Below are 23,091 nucleotides of genomic sequence, written 5' to 3' on the forward strand. Positions count from 1 at the left end.
GATGCGCGTGTCCAGTGCAGATGCTGTCTCAGGAATAAATTTTTAAAATTCTTTGCTTTTTGATACTGATATCTGTTTTCTGAGATATGTCTATATATTTTGGATAGTAACAGATTTGTGTCTAATTCGAGTGCTCTTCTGTTTCTACCAAACGTACATGAGAGAGAGACAGACAGAAAAGAGTGTGGAAGTGTTTTTAACTTTCCATCATGGGAGGTACAGGCTAGGTTTGAGATACAGAGGCCAAGACTTTAGCAGGATACAGAAGTCTAAATGTATAAATAATGAAAACCACACAATGTGTCAAATATAGACACTATTTATAGTTTATATTTGGGAACGCCTGCCCCACTTGGCGTTCCTCCCCTGCTGCCGGCTCACAAGCGGCAGGCGCAGGCCACAGGAGGTTTCTTCTCAACTTCTGCGTGGGCTTGCTGGGTCTGCGCTGGCGCGCGTGGGTTTGTATCGAGCGCGTCCTGTTCTCCGAGGCTGTCTCTGGAGAAGACCTTTCCGAAAAGGAGGTGGGCGGCGGTGTCTCCTGGCGGGTTGGTGCCCAGCCGTGGCGCTGCAGCTGCGCAGAGGCGGCAGGTTTCTGCAGGAGGTCCGCTCGTTGCCCGGGCAGTCTGGCCTTGGGGTGAGAGCCACCCTGCTCCTGTTTTCTTGGAGAGCTTTTCAAGACGTCCCTCTTATTTTCTTCCAGCTCTGATCGTTTCACTTTTATTCGGTCTCAAAAAGATTCATTGCCTATTGCAGCTGCATGTGGGTTCCCCCCCCCCCTACAATGACCTGTCACTTTTACTGAAAAATCTAACATATTATAGAATAAGTAAGAGTAGGAAGCTTTTCCCCTAGCCATCCCCAGGACTCGGTGCCAACGGGGTCCAGTGCATTGGGGATGCTAGGGAAGAAGAAAACAAAATAAAAACAAAGAGACTCCTCTTATACATTGCAAAATATCGCAAACGGAAACATTTTGCGTTTGCCCCGCCACCGGGGCTCGGCGGCGCTGCCTTTGCGCAGGATCGCCCGCCAGGCGTTTGTTTTGCTCCGCATCCCTCCCTTCGCTCCTCCCGTCGCGCTGCCAAAGGCTCCGTTCTCCCCTTGCGCTTAATTTGCCGCAGAGCCTCGGCTCCTCGACGGAGGAGGGCTCCCGTTCCTGCCGAGGGGCAGGGAGGAGGGGGGGGAAAACGTCCCGCGGAGCGGCAGCGGCCTGGCTTAGAGACCGATGCGTGCTGTCGCGGCGCCGAGCACGGGCAGGCTGGCGTGGAGAGAAGCTCCCGGAGGGCGGGCTTGCTTGCTTGGAAGGAAATGCGTTAATTAAAGCCCTCGAAAAAATAATGAGTGGAGAAACACAGAACGTTTCAGCTGGATTTTATGCTATGCTGAGCACTTTTTTTTGACCTTCGTCTCCAAAACAGCAAAGAGAAACGCCGCTTTGAGAGCCTCGGCGCGCCCCGGTAGCGCAACTTGATCGTTTCCTCCGCAGCTCCCCTTAGGAGAAAAACAAAGCGCAAAAATCCAATACCGTCACCATATTTGTAGCTGACGCTGTTTAGCGCCCGGGCAGACTTAACATTAACAAATGATGATAATTAGGCTTGATTTGCATATTAAAATGGTCTTAATTAAACACCGATTCTGTAAATGTTTCAAGGCTGTAATCGATCTTTTGCAGGCTCTCTGGGTTATTTATACGACTCAAGGCTTTGTTAATGAGACCTCTATTTTCCGAACATGTACGTGTCAATGAGATTATTTTGGCGGCGATTACAGAGCAGGCTGCCTCTAATAACTCATAAAACCTGAACGCTGTTGTCTGAGGCTGCCTCAGCTGTAGAGTTCCTCGAATACCTTCCCTTTCCCCAAGACGGGGACTGATCCCCTGAGCCGTGCTCGGAGAACGTCCGCATCAACGTGCTTCCTGGGGAGTTTTGTCTGAATGTAAAATGGAGCTCCTTTTTTGTCGCATCAGTTTGGATCTTTTTCTTAATTATTTTTTTTCCTCCCTTTTTACAACTTCTTAATTTTTCTCTTCTCGTTATACGTGAAGGATTTCTTGAGATAGTTATTCTGATGTTTGCCTTGCCGTGGGGTGTTCCCAGTGAAGATTTTTCTGGTTTCGGCCGGATACGGATGCCGTAATTAGGTATTTATGCTTTGAATGGTAAATAAAACTTAGTGCAGCAAAATCATTAAAAGCATGATTATTATCATTCCTGCCCAGGCCTTCCCCTTTTTGTTTCTCTTTTCTCTGGAAAATACCATTTTTGCAATATTTTATTTAAGTGAACTTGATTTTCAAGACGTAAAAAAATTCTGAATTTGAAATGGCAGAAGCTTAGGAGTATTTCGATAAACATTTAGGTTTTGGGGGAGGGAAAGGTCTCGTCTCCCTCTCTGAAGCTGAAGGTGGAGGAACTGCTGCCCATCACTGCTGCCTGCTGATGCTGCCCTCAGCTGGGAAAGGCCTCGGGGAGGAGGAAAGCGGTTGCTGGATTTGGCTCTTCTCATGAGGGTGGGGTGGTGGATGGTCCTACCTTATGCATCCTGCTTCAGGTGGAGCAGCTGCTGGAACGGAAGTCATCTGCCCTGAGGAATGAAACGCAGGTGTGCTTTTGGTAAAGAATCCTGATCTCTTTGAGGCTTTTTTTTATTATTATTATTATCTGTATTTATTTTCTTTAAAAGCAATGACAGGTCTAGCAAAGACATTCCTCTTTTCCCTCACCTTGGATGGTCTGTCCTGGCTTTGCCTGTGGACTTGGGCTCGTTTGTGATCTGAAGCAGATGACTCTCCTCTCTCTGCACATAAACAGGTATAGGAAGGTATCTTTGGTATCAAAGGTTTGTTGTGAAACTTTTTTTTCCTCCTTATAGAGTTAGAAGTTTGTCTTGTACAGGAGTTTATTGAAGTGGGATCCCCTTGGAGTCATATCTGTTCAGCTTCTGCCGGTGGTTTCAGCCATGTGAAAATCCAAGTGTCAGGAGAAGGCAAAAAGTGAATTTGCTTTCATCTCCACAGCAAAGTTGAACCGGAAGGCTTTTTTTCAACTTTCTCGATGTATGAGACGTTTATTTTAGAGTCAGGCTAGATTACACTGGCCCAAACGTCAGCATTTCTGCTCTAACTGGTAGCGAGCGTTAGCAACCCTGAAGCGAAGCGAGGAGGAGACCGGTCGGTGGGGAAATCGCAGCGTCGGGGTCAGCTGGGAGGCAGAGCGCCTGCAACGTCGCCCGCCTGCTCTGCAGAAACGCCGATTCCCGAGCTGGCGACCGCTTCGAGCGCTTCGTGGTTTGAACCCTTCTTAATTCGACCCTTCTAAATGAACGTATTTCTTTGTGCTGATCTCCCAATGAACCAAAAAATCCCAAATAAATCTTTTCTTTGGATGCTCTTTAGATAGATATCTATCTAGTATATAGACATAGCATATAGCACTTGGCCTGATCTAATGGGCTTGTTATCTTGATTTTTGAACTTGGCAAAGCACGTTTTCTTCGTGGCAGGCTTGCACATGCGAGTAATCTTTAAAGAAAAAAATAATGCGGAACGCTTCCTGTTTTATTTTCTTTGAACGCTGATATTATCTGTTCGTTTTCTGTGACGGAAGAACGCGTGGTCATGAGCGTAATTGAGCAGTAGCTCCGCGAGTGAGGAGGACCGAGTTTCCTCCATTAATATTTCAATCAGGAACTGATGCCTCCGTTAATGGTAATAACGGGTTCACCGTAATTTACTGCCTTTTGCAGCTGCTGGGGATGTCACGTTCGTGGAGACTGAATAGCGATGCTCCAAACTTTCCACCCCAAGGGAGGTTCAGCCCGCGAACTTGAGCAGCCTCCTCGCAGCTGGTTCAGCTCCACGCTGAACGGAGCCGGGCTCCTGGTGCTGCGACCGGAGACGATTTTATAATTAACGACCAAAAAGCAGAATGCATATGTAAAAGGGGCATCGTTAACTTACTGCTGAGCTCTTGACACTGCAAGCTCGGCGCTCTCTTAACGTGTGGGCTGATCTGGAGAATATTTATTACCGCTTGATTTGGATGGGACGTTAGAGGGAAGTAGAAAAGCTTCGCAGCTTCGCTTTTGTGGCATCTTCATAAGCAAGGAGAAGAAAAGTCTTAGATTTCATGGTGCTGGTAAAGCAAACTGCAACTGCATGTCAAATAAAGAGGCGCTTTGGAAGTTAATTTTCAGGGACAGTAATGAGAAACACTTTACAGAACCATTGCCTTTGTGTATGTTGTTGTTGTTGTTGTTGTTATCCTTTCCCTGGGGTTGATACTGAGTTGACTTCTAGAATGGAAGTCGAAGTTCACATTTGTTACGTAGTACTGCATCCATCTAATTTTTCAGTTTTTTTGTTTGCTTGCGTGCTTTTCCTGTGTTTGTGGAAAGGTTACTGTGTATATATTGGTATTTGAGAGTGTCTGAGGGTAAATATTGTGTCCTGCTGAGCAACAGCAGTTATTTTTTAAGGGTTATATTTTACATGCGAAACATGCACTGACATTTGGGTTGATACCATGGACTGGGCAGATTGATATCACTGCTAGATCACAAGGTGTATTTTATGTCCTTGAAACTTTTACTGGCCAGACTGTTCATATGTATTTGGTTATTTTTTTCTCCTGTTATGTTACTATCTTTAGCAAATTTGATTTGTCTGTCTATATCTGCCCTGGGAATTTTGTGTAATCATATCTGTATTCCAGCAGTGAATTTATAATTGGATAATAATTACTTAATTTTTCTTTTTTTTTTTTAATCAAGATTTATTGGTTTGAATTTGATTATTTATCAACCATGTAAATATAGTTCAGGGGTTTTTGCTTGCCTTAGGGGATTTTTTCCCCCTGTAAGTTGAAAACCATGGAGAACTCGAGAACTGTGTTTTGGCAATATTTTAAGCTTGGCTGTTGGCTTGGTATGCTTGCTTTTCAGAGACGACTTTAATGACCTAAAGCCTTTTTTTTCTTATACTTGTCTTGCAGAACTTCCATGGGAATAGTACTGATCCCCTGGTTCGATCTCGATAGTATATGCGGTCTTCTAGAAGAGACTGGTTCAAGACAGGAAGTTAAACCAAAACTATGACAACATACAAAATGATTTACCAAAATGGGGCTTGCTGAAGTAGCATGCAGCCTTTTTTGGTGACAAATTTTAAATAAAAGCAATATTATGAGGCATTTGATACTGTGGTTTATGAATAATTTGCATTTCAATGCAATATGAACGAGACTGGAAGGAGTCTCCTTGGTCTCCAAGAACAGGGTACAGGCAGAAGACCGCAGTCAGAAACAATCAGTCCTTTCCAGACTTTCCAAGTCTGGAAATTGCTTCTTACAATTACTGAGAGTTTTTTTACCCCTGCTACTTTGAGTGCAGGGATGCTTTCACATCTCACTGGTTTAGAGCTGTCTTCTAATTTCCAGCTGAAATTTATCTGATGATAATTAATACCATATGTTCTTGTGTCAACACTACTCTAGCACTTTTTCTCTTTGCTCTTAGCCCTGATATGTTTATACATAGCAATCTACTTCCCTTTAACCCTTGTGTTAGACTGAACCCTTCTAAATGGATCAGAATTGTAAGATGAACTAGAGGCTGTTACCGAGTAGTAACCCTGGAGAATTCGTGGACAAATCTCATTAACTCTTTCACGAAAGGACTTGTCACAAGCAGTAAGAATGTACTGATAATATAAAAAACGTAGTAGGCGGTGTCCACAAGGAAGAGGATTCAGATATCTTACAGTAGAGTAGAAGTGATTCTTCTGAGGGCTGGGAAACAGAAATGGAGTAAGGTTGATGGTATAAACCGTAAAAACATGACGGACTTTTGTTACCCATGCTGCAGAGAAATTAATTCAAGCTAGAATAAGTGCAAAGATGGACTGCTAGGATGAGTAGACGCATTTAATAGAAATTATTTTTTTTACTGTTTCCCATTAAACAAATGATTTTTATGAAAACTGAGAAGTGCATCTATTTACTCCCTCTGTTTTCATTTTGTGTAGATTTCTTTTTTAGCAGGAGATGTTGCAGTTGGATGCTTGCCGCGGGGAGAGCAAGTCAGATATCAGTGATGACATCTGACATATGTTTCTACTCTATGTAGGTCACTTACGACCTAACATGGAAGATGACAAAACATAATTAGTTTTGATTTCATGCTTTTGATTCTTTAAGGAGGACTTCAGTGGTGTATGTGGAATATCAAGAAACACAGCTGAACTGTGGTCTGAGCATAAGCTTTGGGAAGCAATGGTTACACTTGCAGTTCATACCCTCTTGTGAGGGAGATGCCTTCCTTCCTGATGTTTAAATGCACCTTTTTTACTAGCTATCCCACAAAGAATATATACCCTTAGTAACTGTGAGAAATGTATTCCTTTTCCATGCAACCAGGAGCTAATTTTTAGCACACAAAGTGCCTTGGTTTGCACATAGCCATAAAATCAAGGTCTTTGTATTTAGAAAGGGTATAGTGTAATTTATATCACTATAACCCATTTAATTGCTTTTTTTTATGGTTAATTTCCTAGGGACTCTGTGCTCACACCTTGCATGGTCACCTGCATTCCTGTAATCATGCTACATTCAACATGAAGGTAAGCTCTGCATATGAATTTCTTTTTCTCTCCTTTTCTTTTTTCTTTTTTAATCACCATGTTTCTGGCCTGAGCAGAGTCCCAGTGACTGTAAAGCTGCCTTCTCCTTCTTTTGACCAACTCCTTTTTTTCTTTTGATCTGAACAAGATGTCTAGCTGTTCTTCCTCGTCACGATCATTTAGTTACTTGACTTAAATGGAGTGTCCTGTTAGCTGCTTTTTCCTGGATGGTTAATTTTGTAATTGTTGTTGTCTAAAAGGGATCATTTTGGATGGGATTAGTGATGGGCCATGATCTAAATACCTGTTAGTTTTGTAAGGGAATTAGTTTTTCCAAAATGTTTCTTCAAAGTGATCTAAAATATTTTGAAGTCATCAAAGCATTTATGATTCCTCTAGCTCTGCTGTCCATGCTGTATGAGGGTGGTGAGCTGAGTGCCAGTTTGTGTCATCACTTGATCTCTTTTCTTCCATCTTGCCTGAAAAACTTCTCAGTAGGGTTCCTGCTGCATGTGCCCTCACTGCCGCTATTTTATGACAAGTGTAGTGAGGTGCTGGTTTGTGGCTGTAGGAGCTCATGATGTTCTCCTCTTGTTCAGTATTAGCTACTGCTTTACCATCAGCTTACATGAACCCTGTGTTTATTGGGCAAAGCCTACGGGTTGACCTAACAGGAGGCGTGGGATAAGCTTATGTCAGGTAGAGGAATAGGAATTCCCAGGGTATCTTAATTCTTTCTCTAACGCGTACCTCTGTGTATTTGAGAGGTACAGCCTGCCCCTCGATAGTTCAAAATGTGATGGTGCTGAAAAAACAGAAGATTTAACAATAACAAGAATTGCAAGGAAAGGCTTTACTACAGCCAGCAGTACTATAGCATTGACTTTAACTGGAGTATTTATGAAGAGCCTCATGCTCTAATGTGACCTGTAGTGATTAACAGGAAGCTGAAAGACTGTGTGCTGATAATCTTCCAGATAAGCGTGTTATTTGGATAAAGAATATTATAGTTGGCATTAAACTCCAGACTAAAATCATTGGTTGACGTTCTCAGTGATTGAATTAGTCAAAATGGAAACATCCAGTGCAGCATTGATTAAACTGAGTGAGGAATATAATTTCGGAAGCTGTACTTGCTGTTACATAAATTAACTGTGTAGGAACTGGAAAAGCTATGTAGTTGGTCCAGAGATGCGCAAGTTATAGTTGTCGCATTGGTTGGCTAATACATCAAGAGCTATCTTTCAACCACATGGCTTGTTAAAGTTGATTTTTGAGAGACCCATGAGACTATGTAGGCTCCTAAGTCGCTTTGGTGCTTGTGATAGTTTGGGGCCCCAAAGAGTTTTGAAAGTACATGAATTTCTAATTAGCCAACATGCTCTGCTGTACAAAGAAATTAAGATCAAAAAACACGTTTTCTAGTTAGATCAGAGAGCCTGCAGTGTGCCCCAAAATTAGGGGGACGTTAGTGTTAGGGAAAGAGTATTGCATGAGGGGAGAAAAAAACTTCTGCAATTTTCTAAGTTAGTTCTGTGCCTGTGGAAGGTCTTAGAAAGTTTGAGCAGAATCTGTGTAGCTGCTTTTGAATTGAAGAAATGTGGAAAAAAATGTTCTCTTTCCTGTTTGAAGTTAATGTTAAGGTTCCTTTTACTCCCACAGACCTGTAATACAAGTAAAAAAAAAATATATATATATATATAAGAAAAACACCTAAGAGGGCTTAGCCTTTTCATTGAGTACAAAATTTGTGTGTTTTAAGGATATTTCTTTAGCAGCTACTATGCCCAAATTCCCTTCCAAAGCTCCGAGTGGCTGCTTGAAGTCATGCTGGACTGGCTGCAAATAAAGATTCGATATTTCTGTGCATCTACCCCATCTGGGAATGCCCATTTTAGAGCTACCCAAGCTGCAAAATTTCCCCGCTCTTTGAACATGTCAGGGGGTTGAGGTACCCCCCGTATCGTCGTTGCAGTCCACGGGATGGCATGAACATAGGGGTGAGCAAACGGTGGTGGAAGGAGCCTCGGCACCAACCCGGCCACCTCCGGAGGCCCAGGCAAGATGCCGAGGTCAGCCCTGGTCTCTCCTGCTCTCACAGGCACCTGAACACAGACAAAACTGGCGCTCTGAAAGGGCCTCTGTTGTCCTAACTGCTCCAGAGGAGAAAAAATAAGTGCGCAGAGAGAAAAATAAGCGCTGCGCAAAGCGTTCTCCCGGCTTGGCAGCTCACCATGTGCTAGTGGAGGCTGTAGGATGTGTACAGAGAATGCAGATGCTTACGTGTGCCTATATACGTGTTTGTGTTGAAAACAGTGCGGTTGTCATTCACCTGTGTTTATTTGTATCTGCCATAGCATGTTTGTGTGACATTTGCAGGGTGAGAAGTCATTACGGAGATTACTAAATTTCCCAAAACAAAAGCTGTTTTTAGAATGAGAGCTTTTATTAGAAAATCCAGAGAATGTACTTGATAACCGCTGCCCAGTTTTACCTCCCCGAACCAAAACGCGAGCAGCAGTTGGGTCATTCTTCCATTGATTTACCAAAGGACAAACAATGTCAGGCAGTTCTTGCACAAAAACAAAATTTCAATTTTGTTTACCTCTTCAGCAGTCCGTCTTGATGTCAGCTACCATTTAGCTGGGCCAATAATATTGATATTTGATGTCAGTTCTTATTCATTACTGCACCCAAATGATACAAAAGTCAGATCTTTCAGATGTTTCTACGGATGGTCAAATAAAGCCAGGGATGTCTGACTGCATCTAACAGATGCAAACGAGAAAAGAACAGAATACAAAATCAAAACCGTATCTGCTCCTATTGTTATTTATGTATTCAAAGTGTTCACCTCTTTGCATAAACTCAAAGCCAGTTACTTGCAAAGGTTACCTAGTAATATCAAACATGTTCAATTATACATGCAAAAGGGCTAATAGGTTCTTCCTCTAGTTTATTTCTGTCTCCATGCATAAGAAATATAATTACAGAACTGAATTGCATTTTAAATACAGATTTTAGCATCGTTAGTTAACCGTTTTCAGGCTATCGAATGTTGTTAGAAGCGAAGAAATAAATCTCCTCTCTCTGTGGCGTGACAAGAGAACAAAATCTTCATCAAAATAGCATTTTCTCCCGAATGCAGTCTTCCATTTCATTTGCTGACAAAAAGCTCATTCGGATAACAGTGAAGCTCTTGGAAACCTGTGCTAGAATACCCGTACTCTGAGGCGTTGTGTTACTGCCTCCTTTTGGAAGATGTTTTCCTGGAATACTTTCTCCCCTTGGCCGAACAGACCATTTAATCACTTTTCTTTACCTCTGACACTATTGCTGTTCCCAGAACGCTCCAGTTAACAAGTACATGCCTATTTTATGCATTTTGTGTAGACAAGAAAAGAAGTTCAGGAGCAATTCTAGGAGAATCCATCTTTATTTTTGTTGATTTAAATCTTGCTCTCTGGCTCTGGCATCTGTGTCTTAATGTAGAAGGCTAGATAAACAAGGAAAAATATCTTTAACAGGTAACCTAAAAGTGGAAAATTCCTCCAGCTCTTTTGGCGAAGGAACTCCACGATACATGCATTTATCTGACTGCGTTCTGAAGGCCAAAGAAATTCGTGATGCATTGGTTTGTGACTGGTTGTGGATCTTCCAAGGTGCTGTATTTTCATCTCCCAGAGAGGAGAGAGAATCTTTTACTTAAAGATGTAGGAATGGGGCTGAAAAAATTCTGATTTTTTTTAAATGTATGACACCTTGTTCCTGTCACTGAATTTCCCATCATCGTTTATATTTTTTTTTTTTTTTTAATCAGAGAGAGGTTGCGAAGATGAACTTAAGTGTAATATACCTTGATGAGTCAGTGATGGAGAAAAATTCTTTTCCTCTCTAGTATAGGAGATGATGCTGAAGGAGAGACCATTTGTCAGCGTTGTAACGCATTAACTGCTCTTAGAGCCTACCTCTTCACTTCTAAATGAGGCAAAATGTGATTCCTTTGCTGTTTAGGTCAGGAACGATTTGCCGCCTTGAATTAATTTGGTACAAATTTCACAGCTCTAATTTCTTCTGAGAAAATTTAATTTTCCATTAGTCTTGAAGTCTGTTTACTCAAGGTCCAAGTTGCCTTAGGAATCTTGGAATTAACAAGCCTTTTCGTTCTCCCCAGTGTAATTTATTTATTGTGATTTTTAGACCCAATTCTGTCAATATTACTAGCTCTGAAAATAATCGCAGGTCAAGAAAACTCGCTTTCTTTGTGGCATTTGACTCTTTGCAAGAGGTGAAGGAAAATCTCATTTTGCCACAGAACTTTTCCCCCTCCTGCCTAGGGGTTTATATATTTTATTCACCACATAGTTGACTGTCTTTTAAACCCAGGAATCCTTTCTGGTGTCGCCCGTTGTCACCATGCAGGTACCCTCAGTGTTTCGCCAAAGATCCTATATCGTTCACCAAAACAAACAAGCAAAGCTTGGATTTGAGAAGACCTTCTTTGTGTCCATCTTCCTGATGGCAGGATCTAGGAAGGTATTTCAAACCTATCAAGGAGTGGCAGTCAAAGAATCTGGCTGTAACACTGATTATTTCTGAAAAAGCCACAGCTTCATCTTCTCTTCTGTTTCTTGGCCAAATACACAACAGCTTCGTGGATGGAGAGGAACGTAGTTTTTTCCAATAATGGTATTTCTAGACCCATCGCTTTCAGTTCAGTCTTCTGTCACCAGACGTTATTTGATTGATTGCTGCCTGTCTGCATGTGTTACCTGAAGGCCTCGTGTCCTTTTGTTGTCCTCAGGTGTTAGGTATCGTTTGATGTGTCCCAGTAGTTTTCCATGGTCTTGGATCTGCGAGTGCAAAACGCACAGTAGATTAATAGGGTAGCTGCTAGCACCTGGACTTCATAAAAGTGAGATAACTGCGGGACAGCTGCTCTTGCTTGGAAGCAAGCCACGTGTACCGTGATGACCAAAAGTTTATGATCCTGAAAACTGGGGCTTCTGTCCTCCAGGGGTAGACCACCTGGAGACAGTGCATCTTGAAGAACTGGACAGGGAGTGTTTCTCTGCCTGTTGCCACCATAGTACTCTCTCATTCATTCCATCCTATTGCTAATGTTCATTTTTCTTGTTATGAAATAAGCAGAAGAAATTGATCTGTTAATGCTTCTCTGCTAAATAAATGTACATTTACTCAAACTTTTGAATCTATTCGTAGAACATTATAAAATATTCTGTGAGTATTTAAAATCTGGAAAATTCTGGGAAAATGAGTTTTGTGTTGTGAGTGTGCAGTGTACGTAGCACCTTGTAATTTCTGAATTACAGCTTTCACTCTTTCATCCTTTCTTCTGGGCCAGGCTGTGTGGTTGGACTGAACCAAGCAGGATGTTCTGCTGTCCCTGCTCCCAATGACACGCTACGTCACTACAAAGCCATAGATGGTTCAGATATAGGCAGACAAGTGTTGAACCAGCACTTAATGAAATATTTAGCTTCTCCAACTGAAACTTTTCATCAAAATTTGTCCTTATTAAAATCTAGAACTATCACACAAGTTTGTCTCAACGTTTTATGATTAATAGAAAAAAATCAGATAATGCATAGACAAATAGATATTTGGATTTTGGACAACTGTGTAATGTCTAAAGAGCAGGAAGTATGACGTTATTTTAACTAGCCTTGTCTTAATTCTTAATTTGATTTTGAGTAGCTTAAAAAAAAAAGGCATTTTAGGTAAACTTGACCCTTGACAAGATCCTGGGGAGAAACTGATAATTAACTGATCATACAGTATATTTTGTTATGTTTTCAGACATCACATTTACAAATAGATATACTGTTATGTCCACTTACTCATAAGTGTAATTGAAAGCAAAAGAGATGATCTCATTTAATGTGATTTTGTTTGCTTAATTCTGTGTTCTTCAGTGAATGTGACCCTCTGTGTATACAGTCTATGAAGGAAATGCTGTTTAGCATGCAAAACTGCTAGCAGCGTGGAAGACTTTGCCCTTTTTTCCTAGAGGAGGAGAATTAATTTGTGCATCCCAAGTTGCAACTGCAGGCATAAGAATTCTTAAAAATTACATCTTCTGGCCCAGCATGGCAGGCTTTCCTGTGGCAGATTTACAGTGTAGGTCCCAGGTCCCAACATAATTCATTTTTCATGTCAACACCTGTTTTTAAACTTGTCATTTTGCTACATACAAAAAAAAAAAAAAAAAAAAAAAAAAAAAACAGAACACCAAGACCCATGTAGGGTTTTTTATTCAATTTCCCACTTGAAATATAGTCCAACTTGCCTCCATATGCGATATTTCACGGGACATAATGTCTGAAGATAGATGGGAACGCAGCGTCCCGTCCCTACGCTCTATCCTGCAACTCCCTCATGTGACAGTAATTCTCTCCGTATATTGCAAGACTTCAGCTTTTATTTGCGATACCAGTTTTATCAGTGGCTTGGACGGGACCGATCGTAGGTGCTCAGGGCTCCCGGGGGGGGGGGGGCGGCGTTCACGGGTAACGCCGAATCCGTTCGCTTCCAGCTCACCCAGCGGCACCAGGTTGACGTGGGTCGGGGGTGGACGTGGGTTGGCGTTGCAGGAGCCGGTTTACCCGTTAAAATATTGGCTTTTTTTTTAACAAACCAGATGTGGTCTAGAGAAGTGGTTTGGGTTTAGATTTGTGCCTGGTAAGAAGACTTTAGATCTGGCTGCGCTTTATCGTCAGACCATAGCCAACGGCAAGCGAGGCGCTTAAAATAATACTTTGTGTGTGGTTGTACAGGGTATGGCTTTGCACAACAGCAAAATTGGATTTAAAATAAATTTCTGGAAGAATGGAAGCAGGGCCACATTTGGAAAGGCTTTTCTGTTATTAAGATGCAATTAATCTGTAGGTGGCTAAAGATCAGAATTAAAAGGTACTTGAATATTGGAATGATTTAATCTGAAAATAATTGAGAATGTAAAGCTGAAGTCCATCAGAGATAGGAATATAGAATATATTGTTTTGATATTTAACTGATCTGTTTGTTTGAGGAATTTTGTGAAATAATGGGGTGGAATTTGCTGAACTGATCATTCTTTTGCCTGAAATATTTGGAAACTGGGAGAAACCTTCCTAGAATTATCACAGTTCAGAATTGGCCAGGCTTCTGAGAATATATTTTAATAATATTGATTTACTTTCCCTAAAAAAAAAAAAAAATGCCCCAGGACAAGATAAAGAATCAAATATTCTGTTGAGCTTTTTAATTTGTATGTTCTTAGGATAACTTTTGCTTTAAAAATGGTTATATAGCAAACTTTCACCTATTTTCTTTCAGTGGCTAAAATGCTCTAAATGGACAATTTCATATTTCAGCAATAGGTCTAGTGCCCTAAAACTGATTTTGGAGTTTGCGGTAGCTTGTGTCATGTGTATGTATTAACATTATCGCAGTGCTACACTGTTTTTTAAAATACACCCTTTAAGGAACTGAACGGCGATAAAATACCCATACGCAAACATACGGGGTGGGATTTCTTAGGCTCGTCGCTCTCTGGAGTGTCTAATAAGTTGGTGATGCTGCCTAACTTCAGAGTAGTCGTGGCATCTCTCAAAATACTGCGAAAAGCCAGCAACGGCAATTATCATGCCTCTCCTGCTCTCGCTGCACAGCTCCCAGAATTCAGAGGCACCGCTTTGATGGTTAGAAAGGAAAAACAAAATTGATTATCTTAAACCGCTCTGCGAAGGATACTGCTCTCTCTGCAGCGCCGTTTCAAGTGCAATGTCAACTCTGGCTAGCAGTAACTCTGCGGGGAGCACAGTGATCTTGGGTTTCGTATGTAAATTTATGCAAAGGGCTTCTGCAAGCCTAGCGTGTGGTGTTCTCCACAAACACCACAAGGCACTTCGCGCCTCTTGATGTGGCAAAGGGAAGAGAGGATCCCTGCGTTTCATGCAGCAAGAGGGAAGCCTGCCGAGCGCGTGTAAACAAACACAAGAGCCTTGCTCCGTCCTTATTTTTGGAAGTTGGCAGCACTAGAAATCCCTCCGCAACAAAGTTGTTTTGCCGATTGCTTTGATTATTTCTTTTAGTGAAACTCCCAGCACGGAAACTCAGCTGCATCTTTGCTTTCCACTTTCAGACGTGTTTGTTTCCTCTCCGCTTTCTAATAGCTGTGGACTTTGGTCACTGATCACAGTAGGTAAACACATCTCTGTGCCTTTTTACCCTTCCTTGATGAACTTCCCTTCTGCTCTAGCTCCCTCCCGAGCATTGCCCGGTTGCTCACCTGGCTCCGTTGGGTTGTTTGCTCTACCCACGCTTGCCCATAGGCAGAGCTTCTCCTGATGGTTCTCCCTCCTTAGAGCTTCTCTGCAGGACTTGTTGTCCCCAGTTGCACATTTCCAGATACCTCCAGACAGTCCGGTTCCTCACGTTATGGCTGAAGCTGGTTAGATCCCAGCGTGTCCCAGTAGGAACGGTGATACATCTTGCACCGTGGAGTGGCTCGTTGGAGGAACCGTGCGTTTTTACAGCACTCCTGAGCAGCTAACGCTCTTTCACCTTCCTTACGGTATATAATCAATATTTCTCTGTTCTGGACTGTAGTGTCATGTGCGAAAGGAGAAAGTGTTGAACAGAATTCTCCTATGTTTGCAGAGCGTGCTTTTAACTTGTCGCGTGCATTACGAACCCTAGCCGCTGGTGCGCCTGAAGGAAGAAAGAGCTGGCAAAAGAATTAGAGCCAGGACAGGAACGAGCCCTGCTTCCCACAGGCATAAAACATTAGTTATCCTAGGGGGGTCCTCTGAGATGCTCATACTGCCCTGTAGCTGGGAATGAGAAAGAGGTTGCAGCAGATTCTTGGTTGCTTTAAATTCATTATGTTTTTCAGTAATAGATATTGTGCTGCTTGTTTGTCTGCGTACAGTGTATGCAGAGCGGGGTTAGAGAAAGAGGCTGCTCTTGCCCCGCAGCATGCGCAGTCGGTACCCTTCAAAACCTGAGCCCTGAGCCGTAACGTCAAGGGGAAAAAGTTAGCATAGTAGTCACAACAGACATGGCAAAAATAACCAAATAAATTCCTACAGGCAGTCCCACCAATCTGAGCAGTCAACTAGACAGTGCAAAATTAAGAGTTGTTTGTTCACAGCTGCTGGCAAATTTGGAGAGTTCGTGAGCTTCCCTGCTGGCCGCTACAGATGGAGGTGACTCTTTCCACGGTCGTATCTCCAATGCCCCCGACCCCCATCTCACTAATCAACGTCAGCTATTCAGGGCTTTTGAAAAAACACTGCAAGAAGTGAAGACCAGATCCCACTTGCCTGAGCTCTAGATGCTTGTCTGCTCAGGTTGCCTTCAGAGATGGATGGTGCTTTGTTGCTTTGGTTATGATGGAGAAGTTGAAACTAGAAGGAAAAGGCTAGTAAAAAGCAGATAGGAAAACACCAGCACTGGTTCTACGTAACCTTTAATCATTCCTTCTCCCCCCCTGCCTACTCTCGATGAAAATAATTATTAAAAACAGACCATTACTCTTTAGAAATGGTAATCAATGTAACTTTGTGTTTTTGCCAGGCTAAGTTAATTTGATCTCTTTCCAAGGTGGTAGTACTTTCTTTTGAAAGTAGGATGATTTAAGCCTGATACTTGAAGGATGGGTGGTGATTGATTAGTCATCAGTCTAATAATGGATTGCATCTGCATTTTTGCCTCCATTTTTATCATATTTTACATAATTCATTTGACTTAATTGGACATTAAGCTCTTTTGCCTGCCACAGCTACGGCAGATTCACCCACCTCCGCCTGGATTCCCTTGAGATTCCTCCACCCTCGCTCACTGCTGTTCAGAAACCCCAACGCCCCCCGTGCGAGGCGATGGGGCTATCTGCCATCTATGCCCCCTGTTATTTTTTTTCTGACTGTAGTTTAGTTTTTGCATTATAACAAGGCCTGAGGTAATAACACTCATCAGATTTCTGATGTGCTTCATGCTATAAATGTGAGAGGTAATGATCCCTCTTAAAAATATTCACTTTAAGGCATATAAAAGGGTGGTAGAGTTAAGTGACTTCTGATGTGTCCCACAGGATGTGTCTTAGAAACGCAAATTATTCCAGGAACAGCTGAAACTATTCCTTACACGGCCATTTCATCTACTGGGACTTCATGGCAAGGAGTTTCCCAGGCACATCTGCTCTATGCATGCTTCACATTCGCCGGACAAACTTCTTTCAGTTAGTTCAAAGGCCGATAACAAGCTCATCGAGGCAACATCAACCACAGCAGGGCCAAAGCTGCCCAGGAAAGTTGCTGACTACTGCAGCAGCTAATTCATACTCGTTGCTGCAGGTGACCTTTTTCCGTGACGAAGCTAACGAAGGCTAGCGGATCTGGGTGATGGGGGAGACGGAGACTGTGAGATGCGGCTCGTCCTTAGCTGTCCCGTGTAATTGAACTACTTTGGGCACATCTGTGCATATGCAGCACAGGCGTCGCTGTAGCCTCTCTCCCGTAAATCCTTTGTCAGGCTGAGGTGAACCCGGTTTCCAATAGTGAAGGCAAATAATCAAATAATCATCCTGGCTAGCAAAGGGGATGCTAGAGCTTGATTCTGTTTCCATTGGGGTCGATGAAGATCTCAGTATAGCCGCACAGTAGACCGCAAGTTTGAGTTGACTATGAGCTTGTGGCATCTGCCTTTGCTAGCTGTGAATTCAGTTTAATTACCTCATCGTCTCGCAAGTTAAAAGCATTCCCAGGCCTACAAAATGAGTGTCGCTCGTTTGCTCCCTATTTTGCCTTTTTAAAAATATTTGCAGAGTGCCAAGAAACAACTGCTGGCCTGCCTTCAGAATTAAACTTGGAAGAGAATGCTCCTGGGGGGAGATTGTTGCAGTCCAAATTAGAAAAAGCCATTTGATTGCAATTCAGATATCACTAATCTATCAGCGATAAATCTAGAAGTGCATTGATAAGGAAGAAACACAGTTACTGAGATTTTTATCATTATTTGCTAGTGAAATACGGTAATTTTCAGGAAATATTTACTGAAAGTTTATCTGGCAATTAGTAATGTTAATCATTAATATTTACAGGAGAAATGCAGATTTTGAAACGGAAGGAAGGAAAAGCTTTAAACAAACTTCCCGGAAATTGTATAAATTTGCTAATTCCTGATATTGAGATCAGTAAATACAATCTTCGTGTTACAATTATTTGTATGCGAGTGGTTCTTAAGTGCCATTCGAGATTGGGATTATGCTGTGTGCGAAGCTGCCTCTTGCCGTGAGCTGGGATCTGGGCATGTTAAGGGAATTAAAGGACTTGCAAAGACGCACGGAGTCTGGAAGAGAACCAGCCTTTGAATCTAGGTGAACTGAATCCTTGCAGAAATTCCTAACGAGACTCTTTCTTTTTTAATTGCTTGAGCACGCACACTTTAAAAAGAACAAGCTTGTTTATACGGAGCGGGAAGAACGTCTTGCCAGTCTTATGAGTCATGCTGCGTGCTCTTTGGCTAGATGAAGTAATAGAACTGAGCTTCCTCCGCTGCGGCACAAGACGCAGTGTAAATGAGAATCCGTACAACTGAAACCTGCGCCGCTTTTCCACATTTCTTGCTTGGATCTCATTGTCTTCTCTTTCATATGCAGGAAAATCACCCAAGCCCATCGTCCAGCTTATTGTTCGGTAAAATACATTGTTTCACTAAAAAGACTGCTTTACAAAAAGAAGAAAACCAAGAGGCAACTAAAACAACTGCAAATGGAAGGGAAAAAAAAAAGAAGCTCATGTAAGAATTCAGTGTGATTGTACTTTAAAGCTTTTGAAAGTGGCTGATGGCCAGAGGCAAATGAGTTAGTTTAGCATATGACTTACCCCTTCTTCTTCTTTAAATGGCATGTAGCTTCCAATTAGCCTTAAGCTCGGCTACATTCCTGGTTTATTTGTCCTTACTCAAAGGTTGTTATCCCACATCTCCATCTCACTTGATTTAGAGAAGGTAGGTAATAGAGATGACATCAAGTGAAAAGTCAAATATAAGAGCTGGCTCATTTACAAAATGCTTTTGGTTATGCTTGTAGTGTAGCAGCTGCATCGGTTTCAATATTAATTAACACATTTAATAATAAGCTAACAGGCAGAATATGCCGAGTCTGATAAAATACCTGTAGGCTTGTGCTGATGTGTTTCCAGCAGAAGCCTGTGCTTTCTTCGTTCTGTTTGCAGGTGCAGTCCACTGCTTTTTCATGGCAGTCTAGTAAGATGTGCTATTTTTGTGTTTCAGTTTATGCACAGTTTATGTTTGTACTGGGCATCTGGGAGGAAACTGATAAAAAAAAAAAAAAAAAAAAGTCTGCTGACTTTGGATGGTAAAAGCGAGTTGATCTTGCCACTAAGACAGACCACAGACCCTTTGGAACGGGACCATCTTCTCCTGCTTGTTCACCCTGCTCCAGGACCAGGCTTCCCCAGCACTACGGTTGTAGCTTCTGTAGCAAAGCTAATTCACAGAAGGGAGAACCTGTAGTAAACGTAGATCAGTGCATTTTCCTCGTAATAATGCAAATATTAACTCTCCCTTAATCAGGGCCAGTGGGAAAGCCAAAGTTGGCTCTGGCGCCACAGTTGCTTAGAGGCAGGCATGGTGCCTGACCAATATTTGCATAATATCTATTTCGGTGAAGCATTCTTGGTGTTATTATGATACATTAGGTGGATTATACTAGTACTTAAGAGAGCAGTGTCGTATTGAAAATTCATTGACACAAATGCTGCTGGCTTCGGGAGGAGTCGCAGAGCACCGACTGAAGTCTCTGCAGTAACTATGCGGGTTTGGGTTATGTGCATTCTCACCCGGATGGGCTCTCAACTGATCTAGTGCAAAATTACTGTGTTATGTGAGCTGTAATTAAGGAGCATTTACTAAATTGAAGTGTGTTTGACAGATACAAAACAAGTGTGAAGACAGGACGTAGTCTAAAACAAACAAAATTTAAATGGTGCTATCAGCTAAAATACCTCTCTGGACAGAAGGAGGCAGGAGTAAAATACGTAGATATGTCAAAGTCATAGTGGAGGTTATAATGTAATGAGTGTATTGGATACTTGTGATTTCTTAAGTGGATTGCTGATAATGATTGACGAATAAAATGAAAAGGGAGAGGATAATGAGGCGCGGAAATCTGTTTCAGAAGTTTGGAATTAAATTGAGAAACGTTGGTGTCTGTCTATATGCCCGTGGGCAGTTCCTCTTCCCTTTGCTCAACTGGTAGAGTACGACCTGACTAAAGAAGAAATCCCACTCGATCGTGCGCATCCCACCCTCCCACTTCCTCGCTGCTGCTGCGTGCCAGCCTCGCTGAAACCTCTGCTCGGCTGAGATACGAATGTGCAACCTCTCCGATGGTCAGGCTGAAGGGATTGCTGGTGGTACTTGGAACAGCAGGGGACTGAATTTGGTGACTCTTCCAGTCTCGTGTCCATGATGATCAGTTTTCATTTTTTTCCCCCCAAATTTGCATTTATAGAGATCCAGTTCAAACTGCACCACAGTTCAGAGTGTAGCTGTCATATCTGGGGGTTTTTTTGTTTGACTTTGTATAGGCTGAGCTTTATGAAAAGAGGCAGATGAAAGGAAGGAGAATTAGGTGGGTGCAACTGAGCAGAGAGTTAAAGGAAGACTTTCTTGGTTGTAGTCAGCACCAGAAGGTTGAGGCCTGATGTAGATACGGTCACTGAGCTTTGCAAGTCTGTCTCGAATGATTAGTGCTGAGAGCTTATGCATTGCGGGCTAGATCTCCAAGCACTGATTACTTTGTTTCTAGTATTGCTCTGTATTCGTCCCTGTAACAAGCCAGACTGGAGTTTTGACATTTCAGTTCTCCTCCAAATGAACCTAAAGACTGCATTATACTTATGCTATGATAGTGTTTTGCGGGCCATTACTTTCTACTTGAGAAGGCAATGGACACTTTCAGATCTCACTTCCTCTATTTGCTAGATGACCCTGCACATTTTCTTGCATGTATTATTTACATGAAAGAAATAAAAATTAACCAAATATAAAAGAAGCCATAGACACAGCATCTGACTGGTATTTTAAGTGATTCTCAGTTCCATAGCATTGGGATTCTCCTTTAAAAAGAAATCCTGTCCTCTAATCTCACACCCTTGCACAAACTGGAAGATGCTTATGTTGGCTTTGATAACTCCGAATGCACACCAGCAGAGCCAATTTGAGGATTTGACTTTCCCTGTATTTTGAATCTTTATTTAGGGGATATAAAGGTAAAGTAAATACTTCTATACTGGTAGTTAGTGCTTTCTGCCTGTTACTGTGACAGTGAAATTTGCAGTGACATTATTGTGGCAACCAAAATTACATTTCAGCATCCTTGACTCTGCCTTTGCTGGTTTTTGCGGTGGTTCGTGTTGCACATTGAAATTTCTCCTGCCCCTCTTTTTTGATAGGATTTTGTATTAATACTGCAGAGGTGCATAGGAGACTTGGTCTTCTCACCTTCCTTACACAGTCTCTGCATGCCTCTGACTCAGCAGGATGAGTGAGATTATCCTTAACGTGGCTGATAACGAATGTACGGTCATAACGTAGTGTGTGTTCAACAGGAGTAGGCAGAAGTGAAGGTCGGGGCTAAAGATCCCTTCCTGGTCTCTGTGAGAAGACAAAGTAGGAGCACAATCCACGTCCTTAAGGGACACTAGCATCAGAACTTGAGATAGCCTCTTTACTCTTTTTTGCTTGCATTTTCTCCTGAACTGTGCTTTCTTTAAAGGTTGTATAGTATCGTTGGTCTTCAAGTCAACATAGTCATCAAGAGACTGATAACCTAACATATAATAACTCGCATTTATTTAAATATGTGCAGTTACTGTGTGTGGCATCAGCGAGGTATGCAGCACTGTGCAGTGTGCCTTCTCCTTTGCAAACGTGCAGAAGTGATGCCTTTTTTCCCCCCACGTTGACAGGGTGACACCATTGCCTCCTGTGACTCCTGTGGGGTGGTGAAGCTGTGGGACGTTCGGACGTTGGGCCCCATGGCATCCATAGACGCAGACCCGCATCCCGCCAACCAGGTCGTCTTTGAGCCCTCTGGTAGGATGCTTTAAGTGCTTTTTCTGCTTAAGCTGTGTTGTACTTTGAGCTCTTTCGTGTTGTACTTTGAGCTCTTTCTGAAGGAATTCTGGAGCTAGTTGAAACCTTATAGATAGCCATAACTTTAAAATTAACCTGTTTGTACCAACTAATGATCAATACGTTTGTTTTCTATGGACTGGATGTGTGAACTGGAATAATGGTCCATTTATATAGAGTGAAAAATGTGCAATTACAAAATGTGCAATTGATTACAAGAAAGTTGCATGAAATACAGAAACGATTACTGGGGCTAGAAAACTAAAGGAGATTTACCTGTATTCTACTAATGTTTATTCTCCACTCTTATTTGCCCTTTCATTTGCTTATTCCATGGTTTCATTTCATAACCAACCTTACTAAGTCCTCCTGTAATTACTTTAGAACTTCATTACGTTAAAAAGATTGCCTTCTATGCACAAATAATTGAAGCAAGCAGGTATTTTTCACCATCAAACCTATATTAACACGTCAGCAATACTGTGAGTGAAGGTGCATTTTTGTTTTAAGTGGGGCTGTGGTAAAAGAGTATAACATTTTTTTTGTTATAAAACACTGTTAATCTTCTATTCCGACATGTGGACAAGCATTCATATTGCAGCACAGAATTAGATCCTAGCTCAGTAGATCATTCATAGACAAGGTAGTATAATATGAATCGATACAATGTAATAATATGTAAAATATCAAATAAATAGGTATAATTTTATTGAGACATATTTATGTGTATGCATAATATATTATGCATACATATTATATGCATAAAATACAATGCTTAAGTAAAATATGAGAGAGAATGAAAGAATCATTTTAGTAATAATAATAGCATGATATTTTGTCATAATGGCCCACACACTGTGGAATACATAATATCAATCTATTGAGTCACTTGGCAGAAAACTTTGTTATCAATTCTATAGTATTTGTATAGGGATTTCACAGAGCTCTCTACTGTATCATTAAATAAGGTATTTTCATTTCCAAGGGGGGAAAAAATACATTGATACTGTTCATTTTTGACAGCTACCCAATGACAAATTTAAACACTATTCTATATATGTATGTGGTTTGGAACAAGAGCTCATTTTTTCACATGCAGGATTTGAAGAAGTTTTGCATTTTTGCGTCTGGAATATAATGGTGGGTCATTTGCAAAGGAATCACATCCCTGCAAAATGCAGCAGCAATATTTTTAGCCAGATGGGAACTTTCCAGTAGAAAGGTTATCAGCTTAAGGTAATGTAAATGGGCAAAATTTCCCGTCGTTTGGATAAAATCCAAAACTTTCTCTGCAGGAGTAATCA

The 23,091-nt window shown here is 41.8% G+C and overlaps 1 protein-coding gene across 1 annotated transcript in view; it reads left to right on the plus strand.

Annotated features, from left to right (window-relative positions):
* SPAG16 (sperm associated antigen 16) overlaps positions 1-21,762 on the plus strand; it is a 270,139-nt gene extending 248,377 nt beyond the window's left edge. Inside the window, exons 15-16 of the mRNA XM_062579355.1 lie at positions 6,557-6,622; positions 21,622-21,762. Coding sequence (XP_062435339.1) covers positions 6,557-6,622; positions 21,622-21,762 — 207 coding nt within the window. The remainder of the gene's footprint in view (positions 1-6,556; positions 6,623-21,621) is intronic.
* Positions 21,763-23,091: the final 1,329 nt, after the last annotated feature.

Source organism: Rhea pennata, chromosome 6 (assembly GCF_028389875.1).
Source record: "Rhea pennata isolate bPtePen1 chromosome 6, bPtePen1.pri, whole genome shotgun sequence".
Lineage (NCBI taxonomy): Eukaryota > Metazoa > Chordata > Aves > Rheiformes > Rheidae > Rhea > Rhea pennata.